This window comes from Crocodylus siamensis, chromosome 4, assembly GCF_052110815.1.
Source record: "Crocodylus siamensis isolate JL-2025a chromosome 4, ASM5211081v1, whole genome shotgun sequence".
Lineage (NCBI taxonomy): Eukaryota > Metazoa > Chordata > Crocodylia > Crocodylidae > Crocodylus > Crocodylus siamensis.
In genome coordinates this window covers 131353-158364 of record NC_143398.1, presented here as the reverse complement: position 1 = coordinate 158364, position 27012 = coordinate 131353, and the positions used below count along the sequence as shown (strand labels likewise).

The window sequence follows — 27012 nt, the reverse complement described above, 5'->3', positions numbered from 1 at the left end:
CTAGTGCTGCAATGAAGCAGCTGAATTTCCCATTTGTGCCTGAGGTGGACGTCATTTGTCAGTGCCACATGCTCCACGCTGTCCCACAGGCTACTGAGGAGCTGGCAAAAGTCACTGATCAATCAGAAAAAAAAACTGTTCTCGTCTTTAAAGAAGCCAGCTCATGAGAGACCCAACCCCTCAGCAAAGGTTTTGGAAGATGGAGGGCATGGAAGAGACCTGAGCTGAGGCAGAGCCCTCAGCCCTACAGACAGGACAACACAGGACTTCCATGCTGAGCTTTGCTGAAAGCTAAGTGAGATGCAGGACTACAAACATCCTACCCAGATCTTTAGCTTTCCTTGTGAAGAAAGACAGCAGGTTTTTAAAGGCTGACTACAGAACATGAGATCCATTCTCTCAGTCACAGACCAGAAATCAATCAGGCTACAACTGACAGCTCATAAACCTGTTCACACAGACGAAGCAGAATCACAGAATGTCTCCTAGTCCAATCTTCTGCTTGAGGCAGAATCATTATGACCTCATACAAAAGCCAAACGCCATCCCGTGGTCTGATTTTTCAGGACGGTTCTAGGGGCATTACCTCTCAAAGCTTCTGTAAAGTCCTCAAATGGAGGGTTCTGGACTTCCTTCCTGCTTACTTGCTTTTTTCTTGGTGCCTGAAGCTGAAGCTTCCTCTCAGAGTCAGACAATGTCGTAATCGCTTGTGAGTGAGGGGACGAAATATCTGTCCAGGCTCTGAAAGAATTAAAAGTTAAGAGGCAAAAAATAACCCATGTGCCCACAGCTGAAGTTCTGCCGTTGTTAAAAGCCAGACCCAAGTTATTTCTAACATCACTGTCTCAGGCAGGGAACTTGCAACAGAGATGGTCTTCTGCACAAATTTAAAAAGTATTTGAACTGGGAAAAAATGAGTTGTCTTGATTTTGTTGCCATGTAGAAAATTATGTGACTTGGCCACGTATCAGCCATGTGGAGCATCAGCATCAGATGTCTCTTGAGCGAGACACTTTCCAGGTTTTGTGCCTGATGTTTCCATTACATCAGTGGTGCTCAACCTCCAGCCAGATCCAGCCCACGGGTCTTCTCACAGGTCTGGAAATTTGTTGCTGGAGGAGTTGTGGCAGCTTTAAGTGTCGCTCATCAGCTGCCAAATGTCCAGATCTCTGGGCCAGACATGTAGATCATGTTGGCATGTGGCCAGAACCAGCATGTGGGGTCAGGCTGGACCACTAGATAGTGCCTGCGGACTGATGCTTTATGGAATGTGTCCCGCAGGCTGGCCCCTGTGAGGCCAGAAGGTTGAGCACCCCTACATTACATGCCTGCACTAAGGAAGTCTGCTGTATGGTGGTAGTGCTGAGTGAGCATCAGTATTCCCTGGAGGAAGGGCCCCTCTGGGCCAGGAAGTCCAGTCCCTGCTATCACTGGCAACTTCACTGTCCCTCTCCTAATCTTATCACCATTCAGGCTTCTTGCCCCCAAGTTTCCTATTGAAAGTCTGTTCCAAACTTCTTCTGATGTCCAGTTTAAATCTATCCATGGCCATTTCAGACCCGTCTGTTCTGGTGCCACCACTCTGTCACCTCAAATCTCTCTGCTCTCTCCCTAGGGGGGGTTACCTCCCTGAGTTAGGTACAGCGAGCCATCACCCCGCTTTATGCCTTTGTTTTGTTAGGCACACATGTCAAATTCCCTTAGTTCTCCTGAAGGAGAGGCTGTCGGTTGCCTGGGCCCTCTATTAACTTTCCTTTGTGCTCGTCACAATTTGAAAGCATCCCCCTGAACACAAGGGACCAGCATGGTGTTCCAGGAGGCCTCTCCAGGGCTTTCTCTAATGGTGTAAACCAGGGGTGCCAATCGTATGGTCTGTGGGCCAGACCTGGCCCATGGAGTTGTTCCCTCTAGTTGACGGGGATCTTGGCAAACCAGGGAATGCAGGCGCTGGGCTAATGGAACCTGCTGCAGAATCCAGAGGTACAGCCCCCACTAGCCATGGCCATCTGTGGTAGGGGGGCCAGAAAGGGCTTGGCCTGTCTCACCGTGGCCCAATGCCATTTGCCCTGCAGCCTCTTGGTCCACTGCTTATGCCACCTCTGCCTCTACCGCTAGCCCTGCTGCTGTCACTTGTGCCACCTCTGTCTCCAAGTGCATGACTTTCACTTTGTTCCATTACATTTCATCCCATTTCTGTTACACCGGTCCTCCACACAAATACAGACTGGGGAGTGACCCCATGAGCTGCCATACTGAAGACAGGGAACTGGGGGTTAGAGTAAACCAGGAGCTGAATGAGCCAACAGTGTGCTCTTGTTGGAAAAAAGCAAACAGCATCCTGGGTTGTTGTAACAGCAATGTTGCTTGCAAATGGAGAGAATGCCACTTCCATGCTATTTGGCACTGGGGAGGCCTCACCTAGAGTGCTCTATCTAGGGGAAGGAAGGAGACAGATTGGAAAGAGTCCAGTGCTGAACAACAAGAATGATTAGAGGCCTAAGAAACAAGACTTATGAGGAAAGGCTGAAAGAACTAGGGCAATTTAGTCTAGAGAAGAAAAGACTGAGGTGTGATTATAGAGAGGATGTAAAAAGACTACTCTCTGTGGATGCAGGAGACAGGACTAATAGCAATGGCCTCAAGCTGCAGCAAAAGAAATTAAGGTTGAAGATTAGGAGGAACTTTTTGACTTTGAGGGTGATCAAGCATTGGAAGTTGTGGAATTGCTATCCCTAGAAATTTTCAAGAGCAGGTTAGACGGACACTTGACTGAGATGGTTTAATCACAGATGATCCAACTTCGGGCATAGGGTTGAACAAGATGGGACCTCGTGAGCCCAAATGTTATTAAAGCCCTCATGAGGTCCCATCCAGCCCTATGTTCCTATGATCCAGGCATCCTATTCCTCCTGTAGGATATTCTGATCTGTCTCTATGTCCACACTGTCGTCCAACCATCTGACATTTGCAAAGTTCATTAGTACTCTCCTACTTTTTGTTAAGGCTGTTAGTGAAAATATGAAATCAGCTCAGTCCCAAGACTTACCCTTGACAAAATCCATTAGTAACCCCTCTCAACCTGCTATTTCACCCCTTCAGTACAACCTCACATCCTATTTAGCCAGATCCTCAGCCATCTTACAGTTCCTGGACTAATCTCCAACTCATCCATCTTGCCTAACAACATGTGGCACTATATCAACTACATTATTAAAGCCCAAACAGATTAGATCTATCCCATTTCCCTGGTCCAGAAAAATAATTTATCTCATCAAAGAAAGATATTGGGTTACTCTGGCACAGTCTACCTTTTGTAAATCCGTGTTGAATTTTATCCAATTTTCCATTTATCTCCATGTCTTATTTGCTCTTTCCTCCGATATGTATTAGAAAGCGTCACACGTTATTGAGGTCAGACTAAAGGATATGCAGTTACCTTGATTGCATTTCTTCCTCTTTCTTAAAAACAGGTCATACATTTTTTCAAGGCACACATATTACCCCCTGGTTCCACAGAGGGATTAAAAAGCTTTGTTACTGAACTTGCAACTCCACATCCCAGGTCTTTCTGTAAACTGGGATGTTCTAGGCTGGTCTTACTGGTTTGGGTCTGCCTCAAAAGAGGTACCTTTTGTTTCCAAATGCTTACATCCACTAAGCTTTTACATCTAGGTCACTGGTGGCCAAGCTTTCTGGCAGGCATGCCATAAATTAAACCCTGTCCCCTTGACAAATGTCCCTCTGATCCCTGCCTCCCAGAGCCATACCTGATGGAATTTGCTTCCTGGGGCACTGGAAAGGAGACAGAGGGCTTGAGGAGTGAAGTGGGAGCAGAACATGCTGCAAGGGGGGCTGTCATTGCCAGGAGTTAGATTAACCTAGAGTGCTGAAGGAGCTGGCTGAAGTCATTGCAGAACCCCTGGCAAAACTCTTCCACAACTTGTGGCTCTTTGGAGAAGTCCCTGAGTACTGGAAGAGGGCCAATGTTGTGCCCATCCAGAAGAAAGGCAGGAGGGAGTACCTGGGTAACTATAAGCCAATCACCCTAACTTCCACCCTAGGGAAAATCCTAGAAAAGTTCATCAAGGAGTCTATCTGCAATAAGCTTGCAGAAGGTAGGATTCTGAATGATGGCCAACATGGCTTCATCACAGGCAGGTCTTGCCTTACCAACCTCATCTCCTTCTATGACCAGGTAACTTGTCACCTGGATATGAGAGAGCAGGTTGACATGGGATACCTTGACTTCCAAAAGGCCTTTGATTTAGTATCGCACAACGTTCTCATGAGAAAATTGGAGGATTGTGGGCTTAACTCCGAGACAGTCAGGTGGGTGAGAAACTGACCGCAGGATAAGACCCAGAGAGTCGTAGTGAATGGATCTGTGTCATCCTCATGAGAAGTAGGCAGGGGTGTCACGCAGGGGTTGGTGCTCTGTCCAGTACTTTTCAACACCTTTATAAACAATTTGGATGTGGGGGTGAAGAGCTCACTGGCCAAGTTTGCGGATGACACCAAGTTTTGGGGGAGCGTGGTCACGATTGAAGATAGGCTACAGATACAGGCAGACCTGGACAGGCTGGCAGACCTGGACAGGCTGGCAACCTGAGCGGATCAGAATCTGATGAAATTCAACGTCGAGAAATGTAAAGCGCTCCACCTTGGGATGAGCAACCCCCACCACACCTACAGGCTTGGCAGCACCAAACTGACCAGCACCACAAATGAAAGGGACCTGGGGGTAATAATAGGCCCCAGTATGAATATAAGCCGGCAGTACGATGCTGTAGCCAGTACGGCAAATAATACTCTGGGGTGCATCAATCGATACATGTCCAGCAAAACCAAGAAGGTGACTCTTCTGCTCTACTCAGCACTGGTGAGACCACGGCTGGAGAACTGCGTCCAGGTCTGGGCACCACACTTCAACAAGGACATGAGCAAGCTTGAGAGAGTCCAGAGAAGTGCCACAAATATGATCAGCCTTAAAAGACAAGCCATACAAGGACAAGCTGAGGGATATGGGATGCTTCAGCCTGAGGCAGAGGAGGCTGAGAGGGGACCTGGTAGCAGCTTACCGCTACCCTAAGGGAGTACATCAAGGGCTCAGTGAGCAACTGTTCCCCAGGGTACCCAAGGGGAAAACCAGGAGTAATGGCCACAAGCTCCTGGAAGATTGATTCAGGCTCAACATTAGGAAAAAATTCTTCACAGTCAGAGTGTCCAGGCTGTGGAATAAGCTCCCTCCAGACGTGGTGCAATCACCTACCCTGGAAATCTTCAATAGGAGACTGGACAGTCACCTTGCTGGGGTCACCTGACCCCGAGTTATCTTTCCTGCTTGGTGCAGGGGGCTGGACCCAATGATCTTCCAAGGTCCCTTCCAGCCTTACAATCTATAAAACCCTTCCCTAACCACCCCCCAAGTTTTATACAGTGAGTGCAATTCCAAAGCCTTAAATTCAGCAGGGACTCCAGGGAAAGGGAAGGGTTAACTTGTCTCTTGGAAGTGACATCTCCTCTTGTAGCAGTGTCCTGCCCCTGCTCTACTCCATCGTGCTGGAGGCTTGAGCCCTGCTGCCTTCAATCCAACATCTCCCTTTACCGAGCACCTGGGACTTGCATGTCACACAGTGACGGCTGGTCACCATGGCTCTATGTTCTACTGAATAACTTGCTGCTTGCCACGTGTACCATTTTGAAGACCTTCAGCTTTATTGAAGAAGTGTGGCTAAAGCTGGGAGGGATTTTTTTTCTCCTCCTACTGCTATGTGCATCAGGGTTTGTTTGTTTGTTTTCTGAGACTTCCTCAAAGGCATTGGGTCTTGGCTGCAGTCCAGGCCGTGCAAATGCTCCTGCTGGCACTTAAACCCAGAGGGTCTTGCCTAGGAGGTCTTGCCCCTCCACTCAGAGTCAGGAAGGAATTCTACTCCATGGTCAGACTGGTATGGCCTGGGGGCAGGGAGGGATTGTCTTCCTCTATAGGGGAACTATAGTCTCTTCCTGGATCTTATCTTAGCACATTTATAGGCTCGACAGTGCCACACTGGCTAGCACTTCAGATGAAAGGGACTTGGGGGTCATGCTTGACCACAAGATGAACATGAGCCTGCAATGTGATGCTGCAGCTAGTAAAGCGAGCAAAACTCTGGCTTGCATCCATAGATGCTTCTCAAGCAAATCCCGGGATGTCATTCTCCCATTCTACTCGGCCTTGGTGAAGCCACAGCTGAAGTACTGTGTCCAGTTTTGGGCTCCACAATTCAAAAAGGATGTGGAGAGAGTCCAGAGGAGAGCCACGTGCATGATCAGAGGCCAGGAAAACAGACCTTACGATGAGAGGCTGAGAGCTATGGCGCTCTTTAGCCTGGAAAAACACAGGCTCAGGGGTGACTTGGTGGCAACCTACAAGTTTATCAGGGGTGCTCATCAGGATCTGGGGGAACGTCTGTTCACCAGAGCGCCCCAAAGAATGACAAAGTCAAATGGTTATAAACTCCTCCATGATCGTTTCAGGCTGGACATAAGGAAGAATTTCTTTACTTTCTGAGCCTCCAAGATTTGGAGTAGACTGCCGCTAGAGGTGGTTCAAGCACCTACTTTGAATGCCTTCAAGAGACATTTGGATGTCTATCTCGCTGGGATCCTTTGACCCCTGCTGACTTCCTGCCCTTTGGGCAAGGGGCTGGACTTGATGATTGTGAGGGGCGCGGTTTGTCAACTGACCGTCTCACAGGGGACGCCCGGTGGGAGGGGAATGTGTCGTCCTCACTACAACCACGCCAGTCTCGCCTGCCACGACTTTGATGGTAACTTGGGGTTCACAATATTGTGGCGCGTGCAGTTCAGAAATGGCACTCCATCTCCACTGAGTCCAGGGGTCCTGAGGGCTCCTCCTCCCCTGCACCCTCGCCCGGTCCTCCGGGTAGTGGCCGCTCCTCGGCAGGCCACTCGTCAGGACGCTGGTCCCAAAAGAATGCTCAAAAGGAAAACAAAGTACAGAGTCCAACACAAAATTCATAGATTTCATAGACATTAGGGCTGGAAGGGACCTCGGGAGATCATCCCAAAGGGCATGAGGTCAGCTGGGGTCATAAGATCCCAGCAAGATAAGCATCCAATTTACTCTTGAAGGTGTTCAATGTAGGTGCTTGAACCACCTCCGCTGGCAGGCTGTCCCAGACCTTGGGGGCTCGGACAGTAAAGAAATTCTTCCTTATGTCCAGCCTGAAACGGTCTTGCAGGAGTTTGTGACCGTTCGACCTCGTCATCCCTTGGGGCGCTCTGGTGAACAGACGTTCCCCCAGATCCTGGTGGTCACCCCTGATAAACTTATAGGTGGCCATCAGATCACCCCTGAGCTTGCGCTTTTCCAGGCTAAAGAGTCCCATGGCTCTCAGCGTCTCATCGTAAGATCTGTTTTCCTGACCTCTGATCATGCGCGTGGCTCTCCTCTGGACTCTCTCAAGCTTCTCCACATCCTTTTTGAATTGTGGAGCCCAAAACTGGACGCAGTACTCCAGCTGCGGCCTCACCAAGGCCAAGTACAAGGGGAGAATGACATCCCGAGATTTGCTCGAGAAGCATCTATGGATGCACGCCGGCAATTTTGGTCGCTTTACTAGCCGCAGCATCGCATTGCAGGCTCATGTTCATCTTGTGGTCAATGATGACCCCCAAGTCTTTTTCTTCTGTAGTGCTAAACAACGTAGCACTGCCGAGCCTATACGGGTGCTGCAGGTTTTTCCTCCCAAGGTGGAGAACCTTGCATTTTTCAGTGTTAAACACCATCAGGTTCTCGTCTGCCCATTTGCTGAGCTTGTCCAGGTCAGCCTGGATCACCCGCCTATCTTCTGGCGTGGATGCTTTCCCCCAAAGTTTGGTGTCATCGGCGAACTTGGCCAGTCCACTCCTGACTCCAATGTCCACATCGTTAATGAAGATGTTGAACAGGATGGGTCCCAGGACAGAGCCTTGAGGGACCCCACTGGTCACAGGGCACCATGATGAGTGACTGCCATCAATCACAACCCTCTGGGTCTGACCACGGAGCCAATTCCCAGCCGGCGGATCGTGGTGGAGCCAAAGCCACAACCGGCCAGTTTGGCCAAGAGGTGATCATGGGATACCAGATCAAAAGCTTTTTTGAAGTCAAGATATATGACATCAATCTCTTCTCCCTTGTCCAGGTGATAGGTCACCTGGTCATAGAAGGAAATGAGATTGGTCAAACAAGACCTACCCGCAACAAACCCATGCTGGCTCTCCCTTAGGATGTTAGCCTGGGCCAGTCCATCAAGGATGGCCTCCTTAATAAACTTTTCTAAGATCTTACCCAGGATAGAAGTCAGGCTAATGGACCTGTAGTTAGCCGGATCCACTCTCCTCCCTTTCTTGAAGATCGGCACCACATTGGCCTTCTTCCAGTCTTCGGGCACTACACCAGAGCGCCAGGAGTTTTCAAAGATCCGTGCCAGGGGCTGGGCTATGACGCTCACCAGCTCCTTGAGTGCCCTGGGGTGCAGGTTGTCAGGGCCGGCTGACTTGAAGGTATCCAGCTTCTCAAGGTGTTCCTTCACGAGGTCAGCATTTATGGAGGGTAGGGGATCCCCCTCACCCAGATCTCCCTGTCCCACAGCAGGCATGGGCATCCCGTGTGACTGATGAAAGACTGACGCAAAGTACCTATTTAATAGGTTGGCTTTTTCCTGGGCGTCAGTTGTCAGTTGCCCCATCTGGTTTAGCAGGGGTCCAACATTGCCCTTGCTTTTCCTCCGGCTCCCCACATCTCTGAAAAAGGACTTTTTGTTGTCCTTGATGCCTAGAAGCTAGTTGGAGTTCAGTTGCAGCCTTGGCTTTCCTGGTTTGGTCCCTGCAGGACTGGACCAGCGCGGAGTAATCCTCCTTGGAGGTGAATCCCGTCCTCCATCCTTTGTAGGCTTTCCTTTCTAGCCACAGGAGGTCCGCTAGGTCCCTGGAGAGCCAGGAGGGCTGCTGTGCCTTCTTGCTGCCTTTCCTCCGTGTTGGAATAGATTTAGCTTGTGCACTGAGGATCGCTCCCTTGAGAAGCAACCACTCTTCTTGAACTCCCCTCTCCCTGGGGTCATGGTCCCCGAGGGCCTGACCGACTAGCCTCTTGAGCTTGTCAAAGTCGGGTTTTCTGAAGTCAAGGACTTCTGTGTTGCTGACTGACTTGCCAGCTTTACGGCGGATGGTGAAGGTGATCAGCTCGTGGTCGCTGTCACCCAACTTCCCATCAATCACTAGGTCGCCGATTAGGTCATCCCCCGTAGCCAGTACCAGGTCAAGCAGCGCTTTGCCTCTTGTTGGCCCATAGACTTCTTGAGTCAGGTAGAGGTCATCCACGCACGAGAGAAAGCTTTGCGACCGCTCGGATTTAGCTGAGTGATCTTCCCACGAGATGTCCGGGTAGTTGAAGTCACCCATGACAACCAAGGTCCTGGAGCAAGCGGCCTCAGTCAGTTCCCGGGCAAACTCCTGGTCAAGCTCGGGACTTTGAGTGGGAGGTCTGTAGTAGACTCCAACCGTTGTGTCCCCTGTGCTGAATTCCCCACGAATTTTTACCCAGAGGGTCTCTAGCTGTCCATGCCGGTCGCCAACATCAGCTTGCAGGGACATGTAGCTTTCCTTGACATAGAGAGCTACACCCCCGCCCCTTTTGTCAACACGATCCCTCCTGTACAGGGTACAGCCCTCTATCCCCGTGGTCCAGTCATGGGTGGAGTCCCACCAGGTCTCCATTATCCCAATGACATCGTATTTCTTTGCACTGAGCAGGAGGACGAGCTCATCCTGCTTGTTGCCCAGGCTCCTGGCATTAGTGTACAGGCAGGCAAGTGTGCCCTTGGGGGCTCTTGCCTTGCCCACAGATTGTGCCAGGGCTGGGGCAGGGGTGGGCTCCCTTAAGTGCCTTGGTCTGCTGGCTTTGCAAGGGTCGCTCAGCGGGCCAGCAGTGGCGGTAGTCCCCCCATCCCCCAGCGGGCTTAGTTTAAAGCCCGGTGGAGCAGGTCAGCCAGCCCGGCTGAGAAGAGCCTCCTCCCCAGGGGAGAGAGGTGGAGGCCATCTCTTCCCAGCAGCTCGCTGCCTCTCTCTCCAAAGAGCGGGCTGTGGTCATGGAAGCCAAAGCCTTCCCGATGACACCAGCGCCGCAGTCTTTGGTTCACCACATGGATCCTCCTCTCCCTCCTCAGCCCATAGCCCGAGACTGGGGGGAGCGACGAAAACACCACCTGAGCTCCCAGACCCCTAAGCCCCACTCCCAACTCCCTGTAGCGCCTCATGACCTGGCTGGGGGTGCTCCGAGCCGTGTCATTGGTGCCCACATGAATAAGGAGCATGGGGTAGTGGTCTGTGGGCCGGAGGAGCTGCGGGATCCTCTCCGCAATGTCTTGGATGCGGGCCCCCGGGAAGCAGCAGACTTCCCAGGCTAAGGGGTCGGGGCGGCAGATTGCCCCCTCGGTGCCCCGCAGGATGGAGTCTCCCACAACAAACACCTTACGCTTTGTCTTGGGGAGAACGGGGCCAGTAGCTGCGGTTGAGCCTGGGTTGCCTGTGGGAGCTGGCAACTGCATGGGCTCTGCTGAGGCTTCAAGAGGTGTGAACCTGTTGCTAAGCTCCGGCGGGGCAGGGGCCTTGGTGCAGCGGGCCTTGGGGCCCTTGACCACCTTGGTCCATGCCCCTGACTGGGCAGAGCGGGAGGTCCCAGAGTCCTCCTTAGTCGCGGAGGGAGACGGAGCTCTCCCCTGCGGCTCCCGGGGGAGAAGGGCCTGGCAGTAGGAGTCTATCTCCTGCTCGCAGTCCCTAATGGCACGCAGTCTCTGGACTGTGGCCTGGAGCTCCTCCAGCTGGCGTGCCAGAGACCCCAGTAGGGAGCAGACCCCGCAAGGGGAGGTGGCCATGCTCCCGGGCCCCAGAGCCTGAAAAAGGGACAGGCAGCCCCCGCAACCAAGAGCCAGGGGCTCCGTCTGCGTGGGATTCACGGGAGCCGGGGTTTGTTTGGCCCCTCGGCTATTCTCCCCGATATCCCTACTTGCAGCAGGGCTGACCCCCTTCCGGACTTCGGGCTGGGATCTTCCGCCCTCTCCCAGGGCCTCCTTCCGCCCCTTAGTCCTCCCAAATTTCACAGGCGCGGTGACTTCCCCGCCTGTGGCCGCCCTTGTATTATAGTAGTTATGGTACCCGGCTCCTGCCGGGTGCCGTCGCTTCCCGCGGCGCTAAGCCACTCGAGTCTTCACCGTCAGTTGGCCGGGCCTCCTCGCCGCATCTCCAAGCAGCTCGCACCCGCTCCAGGGTGCTTCTCCCGACACCTGCTCTTCCCCAGCTCTCCTCCGGATGCGCCACTCCTGACTCCGCACCCGCCGCTCCTGCCTCCGAATCCACCGGGGCCCTCTCCGGACCCGCTGGGCTCTCTATCTGTCCGGGTAGGCCTCGACCCGGGTGCTTCCGGGTTCCTGGAAGGGGGAAACTTAGGTGCTTGGCTTTCCACTGGGACACGGAAGTCGGGCCGGGCCCCGCCGCCGCCGGCGTCGCCCTCGCCCCGCACCTTCTTCACCCCCTTACAACGATCTTCCAAGGTCCCTTCCAGCCCTAAGGTCTATGAAGCTATAAAATGTATTTTAGCAACCTTGCAGCAGCAGGACATTGGCCGCCGTGGTTTCCCTGCTTTTCCTGTGGCAGATTAGGGAGTTATGTCATGATTCTGTCAGGGCTGACTTTGAGGTTTTACTAGTAGGTTACAGAATGGATTTGTATTGGGTGGTTGGGATAGGAATGATCCTGCCTCAGCCAGTTGGACTAGATGACCTTCAGGTGACTTCCAGCCCAACTTCTCTATGATTCTAACTTAAGCCTACTCTTGGATACCTGCAAAGTGACCCCGTACAGATGGTACAATTAGCATGGGCTGCAAAATGAAGAAAGTAATTAGTATGCCCAGCTAAACCAGTAGTGACCTCAAACTAGATGGGGTAAAAGGCTCGGATAGCAGTGATGGAAGTAACCCAATGGATCAGATGCAGTTATGCTTCAGTGGCAATACCTTTGCTATGTTTCTTAGATATGTAAAAAAACAGAAGCAGCCTTGTCAAAGAAGACCATAAAATAAAGAAAAAAGGAATCAAGAGGCTGGTATGCAGCTTTCCAAGATGGTGAAGGAAGGAGATAAGAAATCCTCCCTCCCAAATCCTGTAATTTTCATGGGGACATAAATCCTACCTAACTGATGCTTTCTAGAGACAAGGAGGAATGGGTTCAGTCTAGTTCCCTAAGTCTCAGTAAAACAAAGACGTTTAAATAACCTAATCAGAGACTGTCTCTTGCAGTAAAGCATGTATAAATATGGGGAACAGGCTGGAGGGAAAGCCAGAGCACTCAGCAGATGTCAAGACTTTCTGCTGGTATGCATACATCCCCCGCCCCTGCCCCAAGTCTCCCCAGATGATACAGGTGAGAATCTATACTGGACTGTCAGATGTTGCTGGCCAGTCAATGGATTAGGAACTAGATATATTCTTGTGCTTTGGGAATATAAATAGTAACAAGCCCAGCTGCAGACCTGTCTCTTGGTTCTTTTATCAGTAGCCAACCTACCCAATGCCTGTAATTAAAGTGATACCTTCAGGTCTCATTCTGTTTCTGGGCCGTAACTAAAATAGTCTTACTTAGCCCCCTCCCCTCCCTTATTTTCTTCTTATATGGATATAAACTTTGGCACTACTTGTCTCAATTTCCTTTACATAGTCCAACTCAGTTGGCTTTCATTTGCCCTTCTCCGTTCTCATGGTGCGATTACTAGCATCATAGGGACCTGGTTATCTTTTGTAATTCAGAGGGAGAGGATTTCTGGAGTTCATGGTGTTTTCTGAGTTTTGCTTCTATGTCAGGTAATGTAACCTCTGTTTTCATTCCCTCAGTCCCATTATCTGCCCTGCCTTTGCCCTCACAGCCAACATCACTATACTTAGGTGTACTTTGTCTCCATCTTCAATCAGTTTTTGGGCCAGACCTCAGCAATCCTTCACCTCTGTTCATCCTTCCACCATGGCAGTGCCAATCCTCTTTTCTTGTTCTCTCTTCATTTTTATGCTTAAATGATCTTTTGTTATTTGTTTTTGCTCCCTTGGCAAGGACTAACTCAGCTGCTTTTCTGGAAATTCTCACTTTATCCCTATGCATTCTGACCAGCAGACTTCTTTGCTGAACGCTCCCCTACCGCCCTTCTTAAAGTAGTTGTTCATCTCGATAGGTCTGGAGTCTTGCCTTACAATATTCCCTCACTTGCTTTTGGACACAAATTCAGCACTTTTTGACTTAAAAAATTTTGAAGCCCCTCAGCAATTCAGTCCAATGAGTTTTCTATTTCCTGTAATACCCCAATGTTTGCCCCTTTGAAATCTAAAACCTATCTTTGCTTGTAGTTCCATTTAATGGAAACTGGAGCCACTTGGGATCACTCACAGAATCATAGAAAATTAGGGTTCACAGAATCATAGAAGTAGGGTCAGAAGGGACCTTATAGATCTTCAAGTCCGACCCCTTGCCAGGGCAGGAGAAAAAAAAAAAAAACTGGGCTCAAATGATCCCAGCCAGGTAGGCATCAAGCCTCCTCTTAAAGACCCCCAGGGTAGGAGCCAGCACCACTTCCCTTGGAAGTTGGTTCCAGATCCTAGCCGCCCTGTGAAGTAGTTCTTACGGATGTCTAAACCTACTCTCCAACAACTTGTGTCCATTATTCCTTGTTATGCCGGGGGGGGGGCACTCAGGGAAACAAGGTCTCTCCCAAACCCTTCTGGTCCCCCCTAGTGAGTTTATAGACAGTCACCAGGTCCCCCCTCAGCCTTCTCTTGTGAAGGCTGAACAGGTTCAGGTCCCACAGTCTCTCATTGTAGGGTCTGCCCTGTTGCCCCGGATCATACGGGTGGCCTCCTCTGGACCCTCTCAATGTTCTCCACATCCCTCCTCAAGTGGGGCGCACAGACCTGGACACAGTACTCCAGCTGCGGCCTGATCAGTGTTGCATAGAGGGGGAGGATCACCTCCTTGGCCCTGCTAGAGATGCACCTGTGGGTGCACAACAAGGTCTGGTTCGCGCTGCCAACCGTGACCTCGCATTGTCGGCCCATGTTCATCTTGGAGTCAATAATGACTCCAAGATCCCTTTCTGCCTCCATGCTCTCAAGAAGGGAGTTTCCCATCTTATGAGTGTGCTGCTGGTTACTACTGCCCACGTGCAGCACCCTGCACTTGTCAGCGTTGAAGCGCATCCTGTTTTTGCTAGCCCGCCCCTGTAACCTATCCAAGTCTTGCTGCAGTCTTTCCCTCCCTACTACAGTGCTCACCTCACCCCAAATTTTGGTATCATCAGCAAATTTAAACAGGGTGCTTTTCACCCCGTCGTCCAAATCGCTGATAAAGAGATTGAACAGCGCAGGCCCAAAGACCGAGTCCTGGGAGACTCCGCTGCCCACTTCTCCCCAGGTTGAATATGACCTGTCCACCACCACCCTCTGAATGCGACCCTTCAGCCAATCTGCAATCCATCTGACTGTGTAGGCATCAATGCCACAGTCACCCAATTTCTTAATGAGGATGGGGTGGGAGACAGTGTCAAAGGCTTTTGCTGAAGTCCAGAAAGACTACATCCACGGCAACACCTGCATCCAAGGCTTTTGTAACCTGATCATAAAAGGCAATCAGGTTGGAATGATATGACCTGCCCCTAATGAAACCATGCTGGTTGCCCTTCAGCATTATCTCTGAGGCCAGCCCATCGCAGATGTGCTCCTTGATGATCTTCTCAAAGAGTTTTCCTAGGACTGAGGTAAGACTGACGGGCCTATAGTTGCCTGGGTCTTCCCTCCTCCCTTGTTTAAAGATGGGGACCACGCTGGCTACCTTCCAATCATCCAGCACCTGGCCCGAGCACCACGAGCACTCGTAAAGCCGTGCCAAGGGCCCTGCAGTAACCCCTGCTAGCTCCCTCAACACCCTGGGGTGGAGAGCATCTGGACCCGCTGATTTGAACACATCCAGCCCCTCCAGAAGCTCTCTAACCCAGTCCTCCCCAACCTGAGGTCTGGAGGCATTCCCGTCGAGTCTGTCTTGCATCACGGTGGGGAAGTCCCGGTCCCTGCTCAAGAAAACAGAGGTGAAGAATTGGTTAAAGAGGTCTACTTTCTCCAGGTAACTGAAGTCACCCATGACAACTACATGGGTTGGATGGGACCTCAGGATGATCACCTATTCCAAACCCTTGCTCAAAGCAGGACCAGCCCCAACTACATCATCCCAGCCAAGGCTTTGTCAAGCTGGGCCTTAAAAACCTCCAAGGATGGAGATTCCAATACCTCTCTAGGTAACCTGTTCCAGTGCTTTACTACCCTCCTTGTGAGAAAGTTTTCCCATATATCTAACCTTAACTTCCCTTGCTGCAACTTGAGCCCATTGCTCCTTGTTCCTGTCATCTGCCCACACTGAGAACAGTCCAGCTCCATCCTCTTCGCAGCCCCTCTGCAGGGAGGTGAAGGCTGCTATTCAATCCCCCTCAGTCTTCTCTTCTCCAAACTAAATCAGCCCAGTTCCCTCAGCTTCTCCTCCTAACCATTTGTGTTGCCCTCTGCTGAACTCTCTCAAATTTGTCCACGTCCTTTCTATAGTGAGGGGCCCAAAACTGGACACAGGACTCCAGATGTGGCCTCTCCAGTGCCGAATACAGAGGAAGAACAACTTCCCTCAATCTGCTAGCAACAATCCTATTAATGCAGCCCAGTATGCTTTTAGCCTTCTTGGCAACAAGGACACACTGTTGGCTCATATTCAACTTATTGTCCAATGTAACCCCGAGGTCCTTTTCTGCAGAGCTGCTGCTTAGCCAGTTGGTCCCAAGCCTGTAGCATGGGATTGTTCTCTCCTAAGTGCAGAACTTTGCATGTGTCCTTCTTGAACCTCGTGAGATTTCTTTTGACACAATCCTCCAATTTGTTTAGGTCACTCTGAATCCTAGCCCTACTCTCCAGTGCATCTACGACTCCCCCCAGCTTGATGTAATCTGTGACCTTGCTAAGGGTGCACGTCACCCCATCTTCCAGATCATTAATGAAGATACTGAACAAAACAAGCCCAAGGATCGACCTCTGGGGCACTCTACTCAACCCCAGGTTACTTCCTATGACCACCTCTTCTTCAAAATCAGTCCCCACTGTGCCTGGTTGCAGTGCCCATTCAACTGCTTGCTAAAGTTTGGGGCTCAGTGCCCACAGCTCCCAAAAAGGCAGCAGAGTTCTCCTATTCCTTTGTGACCGTACTGAATCTTTCAGGGGCAGCAGTGCTGTGTAGTGAATGGTGTGCTACGCTCCCAAGCACAGATGTGGGGAAGTGGCTGGATGGAAAGGGCAAGTATAGTCAAGGAAGAAACTACATAGGTTAAAAAAACAGCACCACATCCCCTCTGAAAGTCAGAAAAAACCCTAGCCCATGTGAGGGAGGCACCTACCCATCCTTCTTGGGAAGCCCTGCTCCCCTCCAGGGATGCTTCTGCTGCCTGGCTTGCCTCTCCTCTTCCTGTTTGCTCAAGGACTCAGCAGCACCAGGCTTGGGGAAAGACAAAGGATATGAACCATCTCATCAGCATAACTAATGGGTTTGCAGCACGGCAACAACCATGTAATGTTGCTTTTCAAAACAAGGGACATTCTTCCCTGAAGCCACATTACAACACACAAGGAACTGCCTGGGGAGGGCTGCAGGAGGTAAAAGCACATTCACTGTGGGCCACTGGGGAATGTAGATCAGCAGAGCCCAGGGAACCCTCCCACATGCATTCACCGCAATCAAATATTCACAATACTCATGGGGGAGCTGAGTCTCCCCTTCCCCCTCACACACAAGGAGCCTTAGCCCCTGCAATTCCTGCAGAAAACTAACACACTGATGAACTCCCCCCTCTCGCGGAGCCAATGAAACATGGATCCCAGCTGGAACTTTGTAGACATGGGTGTCTCTCCAGTTCTACAAGTCCTGAAAGATGGGGCTTCTGTTACCTCCCTGCATGAGACACCAATCTCAAGGCCCACTCCTACGGCTGCTCCAGCATCCCCCAGCTGGGGAAAGGCTGATGTGGGGGCTCTCACATGGCCCAGAGCTCTGGGATTCTGAGCTCAGCCTCCTGGCTGCTGTATTCTGGAGCAAGGAACATGCTTCTCCCTGTGCTTGTTTCCCAGTCTGTTACATGGGGAGCCAGGTTCCTACCCGAGTGGCTCAGTGTCAGCCTACTGTTTTACCAACCCTGAGGGAGACCATCACTTTACCAGGGGCAAGTCCTCCTCCTTGCTCTTCCCTTCCTTAACCTTTGCACTTCTGCAGTGTCTAGAGCAGGAGTGTCAAACATACAGCCCATAGGCTGGATTCAGCCCACAGAACAATTGTATCCAGCCCACCAGTAGCTCAGTGGACTACCTGAAGTGTGCATCCTTGGACCAGTGCTGCTGCCTACCCCTAGTATTACAGACTAGTCACAGCTCTGCTCTGCTCCATTTCAGGGGGCACCATGGAACTGGGGCCAGTCACCAGCTCTAGGGACGTGTGGCAGCATGAAGTCATATTCAAGCAACATGGAAATAGGGGCATGTGGTAGCATGGAGCTCTGGCCAGGCAGTGGCATGGAGCTGGGAGCAAGCAGCTGCATGGAGCTGCATTCTAGTGGCAGCACAGAGCCACGGGGCTGCCGCCCATAGTTCTGTCCACTTCCGCACCCATGAACACCCCTGGCTCCAGCTCCATGCAGCCCTGTGTCCCTGACTGTGCTGCTGCCCAGTCAGAGCTCTGTGCCTCCACATGCCCCAGGCTTCATGCTGCCCGTATGCAGGTCCATGCAGCTCCATGCCCCTAAACCCACACTGCCACCCAAACACAGCCCCACAGATCAGACCCTGCAATCCAGATCCAGCCTGGGGCCCAGGGTGAGTATGACACCCCTTGTCTAGAGTAATAGTGGACACCTCCACCAGCCCGTCCTCTGTTTAGGCCTGTGGTCTAGAAGTTTCCTTGCCCAGCTCCTCCTCCTCTGACCATACTCAAGCCAAGCCTAGGCCATGCCACTTTATCCTCCCCAGCAAAGGTTCCCCTCTTTCCTACCTCTTCAGCTAAAGCTCTCGCTCAAGCCCATATTTCACATTGCAACCTCCTGCTCTAGTCTCTCTGCTGCCCACAGAGCCTTCTCCAGCCCATTCAAAGCTCACTACGGTTCAGTGATTGTAAAGAAACAGGGGGAGAATGTATTGATCTTTGCTTTTGATTCCAGGTAATTCACAGGGAAACAGATTCAACCACCTGTCACCAATTCAGAGTCTTACCAACAGATCCACCACTGTTAACGCCCCATACATTGTTAGATCCTCCTCACATGGGGAAGAAGAGCGAGAACTGTCCCAAGGACTACTCAGTACATCAATTTCCTGAAAGACATGAGGCAGCACCTTCACTATCAGGCAGTTATACTCTGCTCACCTCTGCATTTCTCCCTGTAGTATCAATGACATGGTGTTTTCTTCACCTACTTCCCCAAACTGCTGGGTAGTGCGGCTGCCATTAAACAGGTGTTTTTATGTTCCATCTCAGAGGTAGCTGCAGTTAAGAGTGTGTGTGTGTGGGGGGGGGGGTGAAGTAACTGTTGTTTTTACAGCTTGTAAAATACTTTGAAAACCTCCTGCGCACAAATGACCCTATCTGATATCAAAGACACGTGATCATAATAAAAGAATAACCCTGCAATGTTCAGGAAGATTGGTATAGGCTTTGTAGTGGTAGGAAGTACATTACACAGTTCATATACTTAGCACAGTAGGTCATTTGCTAATGAACAAGCTGGTTAATTGGCTTAGATATAAATGATGGATGAAAAAAAGAGAGAGTTGAAGAGTGAAAATCTGGCTTCTGTGATTGCGAGTGTATTTTAAGCTTTCAGATTTGGACTGATGGGCCCAAGGACCATATATGGATTGATACTTGCAATTCATCTTTCCACTGCACATTATGAAAGGCACTGTCACAAAGCACAAAGGAGAAGAGAAATTGCTATTGTAATTAGTGAAAACTGGAAGGAAGGGTTTGTGGTCAGAGCCAGAAAAGCAACTGATTGAGTTCCCTTCTTACTCAGCTGAACTTCACCTGTGTGTCTGAGTCACTCCACACTTTGCAAACACCAGCTCTTCAAATTCAAAGTGCAGCTACAGCACAGGAAGATTTCCACCCACCTCATACACCCCAAACAAAGCCGGCAGCCAAGATCCTGTCATCGCCATGGCATTGATTGCAAAATCTCCCTTACTAATGTGGAGCTCAGATGCCTATGGACATGTCTAGAGTTTGGAGACCCTCAGGGAGCTTTGCTTCAACTAATTTATAATCCAAGCAGGCGGGACCTGAAGCCATGGGCTAGTCTGGTGTGTATCTTAATTTAGGACTCAGACTTGGTGGGTAATAAACTGCTTCTCTAGCAACTTGGAGCACCCAGGATCTTTTACAACTAGGATATTAAGTAAGATATTTAATATGACATGAGCCAATTAAAGGCATCACTTATGCCCTCTGAAAAAAAGAGATGCAATGCTTACTCATTTCTAAGCTGCACTGGGAAGTCCCTCTCCATTACATCCTGAAAGAGGTAATGACAAGAGACACATAGAGGGAGAGGATTACAGAGGTAAAAATGCTGTCAGATGTCTCAAGTTTCAGGCCGATAAGGGGTAAAGTGTCACGGACCTGCTGCCCCCACAGTGATTCTTGCTTTACAACAAAGGGTGCTATTTGCTCACTTTGGGTTCCTGGCTTGTGGGGAAGTTTTCTCTCAACAGTGACCTAATTATTCTGATCTGAGAATTCAGCGGGGGACCAGCAGGTCAGCTTCCAGGGTGCGACTTGATACCTGTACGTCAGATTCGTCTTTTTGATAGTAGATAAGAAAAGAAGCTAACAGAAGCTGCATTATATTGCACTTTCCTTCAGACTTTTCCCAGGAAAACTGTGAAATGTGAGGGGGCATGAGCACCTACAACAACTGAGAACTGAACCAAGCAAAGATTCATGTGCGCCATGGCTGGCAAGGAGTGGCTTAGGGTGGCCGAAGAGCTGGAATTAAGAAATGGAAAAGGCTGAATAGCAGGAAAAAATGCATCTGGGATGTAAGAAAGGAGTGAAATCCCTCCCACCTGTGATTGCTATAATGAGATGTGCCCCAGGGAGCAGTGGCTGCCTTGGCTGGCAGTGGGACTGGATGATCTAATGGTGTTTCTCTATTTCCAGCTTTGCCAAAAGCAGTGCGACTTCTCCCCTCTGCTGAGGAAACAGGAGCTCCAAAGGGATCCCTTGACTGTAGCTACTCTTGGGAGTCCCGTGCTGCTGTCCCTTCACCTCCTTCATCTAAACCCTTCCGACAACACACTCACCCAACTCCTTCCAGTCCTCTCATCAAAAGGACACTAGCAAATGAAAAAAGAGGTGGAAGCTTGAAACAGGAGTTTGAGGCACATAATGGATTCCCAAGGACACAAGTGTCAAACATGCGTCCTGTGGGCATCCAACCCCCAGTGCTGCCCTTGGGTCTGAGTGCAGAGCAGCCCAAACCAGCCCCACAGGCAAGGTCTGGGAGGCAAGCTGCATGAGGTCTTCCCTGACCGCTCTGGGACTGCACTGAATGGACAGGCATGTGGTGCGGATCAGGCACAAGTTAGCCCCACACCCTCCTTGAGTGCCACTCCAATCCCCTTCCCCTGCCCACCCTGCTGCTTTGCTTCCTGTCCTGTCTGCTGCTCTACTTTGAGCTCCCTGCCCTATCTGCTGCTCTGTTGTCTGGCCCCTCCCTGATCTGCTGTGTGCCACACAGACACAGAGGCTGAATGTATTACAGGTGGGTCACTCCTGCCCTACGACAACAGCCTCATGCTTCAGTAGTAGTAACAGGTTTGTGTGGGGAAAGCAGCATGTTTAATGCTTCTGGGGTAATATGGACTGGGATACTACTGTGCAGAACGCCAACGTCTAAGAGACCCAGCCACCTGTGATATTCTGTCCTCTGCCTACGCTGGCATTTAGCTTCTGCATGTCAAGCTGGAGCACAGCAGTGAAGATGACAAAAGCTGTGAGCTGCCCTCCCACCCTGAGGTTCAAACCCTAGCCTGCTGTGTGGTCTGGATGGGGACTCCTGGCCTCCCAACACACACCCCTTTCCACCTGCTGCCAGCAGTGCAAGCAGCTGTGTTTTGCAGAAAGAGCAGCAGCCTGAAACCCACAAATCTGTCATGTGATACCCAGTCACGGGACTGTCAGCAGCATCCTGATACCAGGTACTCCTCATACCCTGGTCACCGCTCAGAGAGCAGCCTGGAATATAAAATACCCCAGAGCTGTCAGCAGATGGGATTGAGTTTGACATGAGTAAATCACTGCTACTCTTGCTATTAATGGCCCTTTTCCAGGCAGTCTCAGCAGGTGGGGTCAGGCCAGGGGCAGAGAGGACCATGGACAGCAGACTCTCCACTGGCTCCTAAGACAGCCCCTTCTGTTCACATTGGGTATGAGGAGGATTTCACGGCAGCAGCCTCTGCTGAATCTGCTCTACCTGCCAGTCCATCAGCAGAAGACCCTCAGTCTTTCCATAGTACAAGGGGATCACTGGCAAGAGCATCTCAACCCAAAGCAGGATTTCAGGTTTACATTAAGATCCTAGGAGGTGCTCCTGGGATTGCTCCCTCAAGCAATTCAATTTCAGACTGTTCCCTGTGGTGGAAAGTGAGCAAATGAGGCCATTTCTCTAAGACAAATAAATGGGGAAAATATAGAGAAGATCTTAGTTTCCCAGCTGCATCCCATGGGATAGCCCAGGAGTTGGAATCTCATAACAGTTACCATGAACTGGGGCACCTAAGGATGGCAGCCACTCCTGCGTGTGACATACCTCTGGGACAAAACCCAGTAAACAAGATCCCTTCTCGATCCACTGCATACTGTGATATGTACTTCTTGTGGGCTGTGTTTCTGTAGCATAAGATGATGCAACCAAATTTTGCATTTTTTTAAATAATGCAAATTAAGTGCAGCCCTCAATCTCCCAGTGCAGCTCTGGACTGGGAAAATGTAATGCAGACCAGTTCCCCAGTGGCCCTACTACTTTTCCAGACTGTGCCCACCTCCTCTGCTGCCTGACACCCCTGACTCTCCATGCTCCCTCCCTTCAGCGCCATGCTCCCGAAGCTCTCCCCCACCTTCTGGGTATTGCTGTTTAGGAAAATATTCGGTAAAACCACGGACTTACGAAGAAGCAATTTTGCAACCCCTTGCAGGTTTTGTGAGAGTCTAACCCACACAACTTAACAAATCTGGAGCTGATTTGGGGAAACATGCCATCGTTCTCAGCTTGTTCCCTTTTCTGGTCTGGCTACCGGAAGAGGTCAGTTATTTGGGGTTCGGCAGGCAAGGCTCTTTGGGTAGGCATGATATCATTTACTAGACCATCCGAATAGTCAGAGAAAAAGTTCACTGCAAGCTTTCAGGATCAAACACCCTTTGTCGGGCATAGCGAGACTTATTTGGGGTTAGGCATTTTGGGCTAAGCATTTTGGACAGGAGTAAGTTGCTGCTCCATTTCTGCACGTCATCTGATTCTCTCCCCGTGACGGGGGGGACCTGAGGGGTAGAGGACAGGCCAGTTTTCTGCTACTCTGTCCTCTATTGATATGAAAACTGAAACTTCTGTGCCCTTTATTTTTCCCTCTTCAAGGACATAAAGGCATCCAGTTTCATATCAACAGAGAACAACCAGACTGTCCTCTATGATGGCCACCCTACCAAGGGAGGTTCAGCTTTTCATATTCCCCCAGTCCAGGCCACGTTCCCCAATGAGGGACTGGGCCGAACCGGAGCCAACTCCGACACAACCCCCCGCTGTCAACAACGGCACCAAGACTCTTTATATTCTGGAGGAGCGGAGTGGAAAGCAAACCAGATGCTCTTTCTGGGCTAGGACAGCTCTGAGGCAATCGGGTGGAGCACATGACAGAATAAAATGAACCTTAAAACAAACTGAGAAACAAAAACGCCCCTTTGAACAAACACGAGAATCCATCAGGGATGGGCATCCCCCTCGGCACCGCCCCGCCCTGCCCCACCATCACCCCCGCGGCGCAGGGGCCGTGCTCGGCACCCCCATTCCCGCGGTGCAGACACCCCCCACCCCAGATAACGGAAGGACGCCAAGCATGGGGGAACCAACACATACCATGTGGCCGGCCTGCACGCCTCGTCCTCCGGGGACGGCTCTGGGAGACGCCTGCGATGCGCCGGGGAGGGCGGGGTTATAGCATTATTATAAATGATAAATGTACCAATTATTATAATTAATACATTATTATCAATGGGGGTGGGGCAAAGGCAGGGGGAGGGGGGAATCAGGGGGAGGCATCAATTTCTGCAGGGGGCTGCACTAGGCCAAAGCCTGAGCTAGAGTGGGAGCTGTGGGGGTTAAAGGGGGTGGTGGTTCTAGGCCGCACTAGGCCCAAGCCTGGGCTAGAGTGGGAGCTGCGGGGCTTAAGGGGGGTTGAGCCCTTGGCCGGACTAGGCCCGAGCCTGGGCTACAGTGGGAGTTGCGGGGGGCTAAGGGGGGCCGGAGCTTCCCTCGGGCCTTGTTTGTTGACAGTCCGTTGTGGGAGGGGCGGGTTGCCAAGCAATGGCAACGGCCGGAAGCGCCGCCTCTCCATGGGCGGGGAACCCGGCAGCGAAGCGACCAATCCGCGGGGGAGCGCAGCGTCCAATGGGCGCGCGAGGAGCCCGCGGGGGTTCCGGGAAGAGAGGCAATAGGAGGGGTAGAGGACAGACAGGGTTGGGGGGGCGGGTTCTTAAAGGAGCCGTGCGGGAAGAGCTGTCACTTGGGCTCAGCTGCGCCTGTGTGTGCACGCGTGGGGCATTGTGGGAGGAGCATGGGGGCAGCGCCTCCCCCAGCACAGGCCTCTCCCACTACAGCTGAAGGAGCAGTAGTGGGTTGCTATCCTCTCCCAGCCCAGGGGATGAGGCACATCCATGGTGGCACCCCCGTGAGCACCCCGCAGCCCTCGGCCTGTGGGAACCAGGCCCTGATCAGCTCCCAGGGCCGTGTCTGACAGATGTCCCCCCACAGCAAGGCCTTGTATCCCATAACCACCGCGTTGGTACCTCCCAGGAATCGCAGCACATCCTCGGTGGATGAAATCCCTGCTCTGTGCTTTGTCTGCAGCTGGAAAGTCGTTAAATTCGGATCGGATGTTCCTAAGAGTCTGGTTCAACTCAGCCGGGAAGACCCCAGGCCGGTGTGAGACCGGAGGTGATCACGAAGGGTCCTCCGAGGGCTTTGCACGCTCCCCGTTTGAAAAGCAAAGACGACGCAACATGCTGAGAAGTCGGCGGCGGAGGTGGGAACGCAGGAGGCTTGACTCCTAGCCTCTGTGTTCGATGCAGCTCTGAACAAGGAGAGGGAGCTGACGCGGTGGAAGAACGCAGCTGTCTGTCTCGCCTTTCTTGCATCCCTCTCGTTTCTCAGGGTGCGCAGGAGATCCCCATCACGCATCTGTCCCCAGAGCCGGAAGGGGTCTGAAGACTGAACTTGCAAACAGCTGAGACACTGTGAGAGAGTCAGTGTCGCCAGATGGAATCACAGAAGTCGGGTCGAAGGGACCTTGTAGATCTTCCAGTCCGACCCCCCGCCTGGGCAGGAGAAAAACTGGGCTCACATGAGTGCAGCCAGGTGGGCATCCAGCCTCCTCTTAAAGCCCCCCAGGGTAGGAGCCAGCACCGCTTCCCTTGGAAGTTGGTTCCAGCTCCTAGCCGCCCTCACTGGGAAGTCGTTCTTGCGGATGTCTGATCGAAACCTCCTCTCCAACAACTTGTGGCTGTTATTCCTTGTTATGCCGGGGGGGGCGCTCGGGGAAACAAGGTCTCTCCCAAACCCTTCTGGTCCCCCCTAGTGAGTTTATAGACAGTCACCAGGTCCCCCCTCGCCTTCTCTTGTGAAGGCTGAACAGGTTCAGGTCCCGCAGTCTCTCATTGTAGGGTCTGCCCTGTTGTCCCCGGATCATGAGAGCGGCCTCCTCTGGACCTTCTCCATGCTGTCCACATCCCTCCTGAAGTGGGGCGCACAGACCTGGACACAGTACTCCAGCTGTGGCCTGATCAGTGTTGTATAGAGGGGGAGGATCACCTCCTTGGCCCTGCTAGAGATGCACCTGTGGATGCAGGACAAGGTCTGGTTCGCCCTGCCAACCGTGACCTCGCATTGTCGGCCCATGTTCATCTTGGAGTCAGTAATGACTCCCAGATCCCTTTCTGCCTCCGTGCTCTCAAGAAGGGAGTTTCCCATCTTATGAGTGTGCTGCTGGTTACTACTGCCCACGTGCAGCACCCTGCACTTGTCGGTATTGAAATGCATCCTGTTCTTGCTAGCCCACCCCTGTAACCTATCCAGGTCTTGCTGCAATCTTTCCCTCCCTACTACTGTGCTCACCTCACCCCAAATTTTGGTATCATCAGCAAATTTAAACAGGGTGCTTTTCACCCTGTCATCCAAATTGCTGATGAAGAAATTGAACAGCGCAGGCCCGAGGACCGAGCCCTGGGGGACTCCGCTGCCCACTTCCCCCCAGGTTGAATACGACCCGTCCACCACCGCCCTCTGCGTGCGACCCTGCAGCCAATCTGCAATCCATCTGACGGTGTAGGCATCAATGCCACAGTCACCCAATTTTTTAATGAGGATGGGGTGGGAGACGGTGTCAAAGGCCTCGCTGAAGTCCATGACTACATCCACAGCGACACCTGCATCCATTGCCTTTGTGACCTGATCATAAAAGGCAATCAGGTTGGTCTGACATGACCTGCCCCTCATGAAACCGTGCTGGTTGCCCTTGAGCATCATCCCTGAGGCCGGCCCATCACAGATGTGCTCCATAATGATCTTCTCAGAGAGTTTCCCTAGGATTGAGGTAAGACAGACAGGCCTATAGTTGCCCAGGTCCTCCCTCCTCCCTTTTTTAAAGACAGGGACCACGTTGGCTATCTTCCAATCATCTGGCACCTGGCCGGAGCACCATAAGAGGGGGTCTGACATCAAATGGCCTTACACTTCCCTAGGACTTTCCAGCATCAGTTATTTGCAGGGGGATGAAAGCAGGGCTGAGTAAAAAAATGCTGTGAAAACCTGCCACCACTGCTGGTACAATTGCAGTGGGTAAAGCTAGGACTCCCACACGAGGATCGCTTCTTCCTCTGAACTACAGCAACCCTGCTGTGGGAGGGAGCCAACGGCTATGACAATAAGGCAGAAAGGATTTTGGATGAAGATTCAGAACAAAAAAATAATAATGCTGCAACACGCACAGAGCAAACAGGCTCTTGGTTTTCACCTGAAAGCCTCTTATCCCAGTAAAGTCCCAGCTGGATTCTGGAGCTGTTTTCAGGGCAGCCATGGGTATAGATGCTCAGGCCAGTCTCCTGATTCCCTGTTCTGCGAAGAAAACTTTCCACTGCCTATTAAAAGAAAATCCTCTGTGGTGAGATAATGTGACATTTTAAACCGTGCAGGATTCTCCTCGGTAATGGAGTTACGCTCCGGGGCACTGCTTTGAAAGGAGTGCGTTCCAAGGGAAGTCTCATCTCTTCCTTCAGATGACAGATTTGCAAACCAGCAGAGGAATGAAAAAAAAATCAATCGAGTGCGGCGCCACGCTGCACCTCAGATCACTGACACGGACCAAATGGCTGGCAGAGGGCTGTCATTCCGTTCCTCTTGGTATCATCATCATCTTGCACTGACAGAGGGGGAAATCTCATATTTGCAGTTATGCTTTGACACAAGGGATTGATGGCATTCATGTCACTGTACCGGGTGACTGCCCTGTGGGTGAGAGAACATGGCAGCGCCGGAGCTTCCCTAGCATGCGTCACGCTCGTGGCAGGGCCGAGTTAGGTGAAGGCACC

General features: G+C 51.5%; 1 protein-coding gene across 4 annotated transcripts in view; it reads right to left on the bottom strand.

Annotated features, from left to right (window-relative positions):
* LOC149865286 (uncharacterized) overlaps positions 1-23839 on the bottom strand; it is a 47994-nt gene extending 24155 nt beyond the window's left edge. The window contains exons 1-4 of one of the 4 annotated variants that reach the window (XM_090041282.1): positions 23288-23839; positions 18369-18470; positions 16511-16608; positions 587-741 (exon numbers count right to left, since the gene is read on the bottom strand). In XM_090041282.1, the coding sequence (XP_089897408.1) occupies positions 587-741; positions 16511-16608; positions 18369-18470; positions 23288-23290 (358 nt within the window). In that variant the 5' untranslated portion in view covers positions 23291-23839. The remainder of the gene's footprint in view (positions 1-586; positions 742-16510; positions 16609-18368; positions 18471-23287) is intronic. The other 3 variants (XM_090041280.1, XM_090041278.1, XM_090041281.1) reach the window with 3 other exon arrangements.
* Between the last annotated feature and the right edge of the window lie 3173 nt (positions 23840-27012).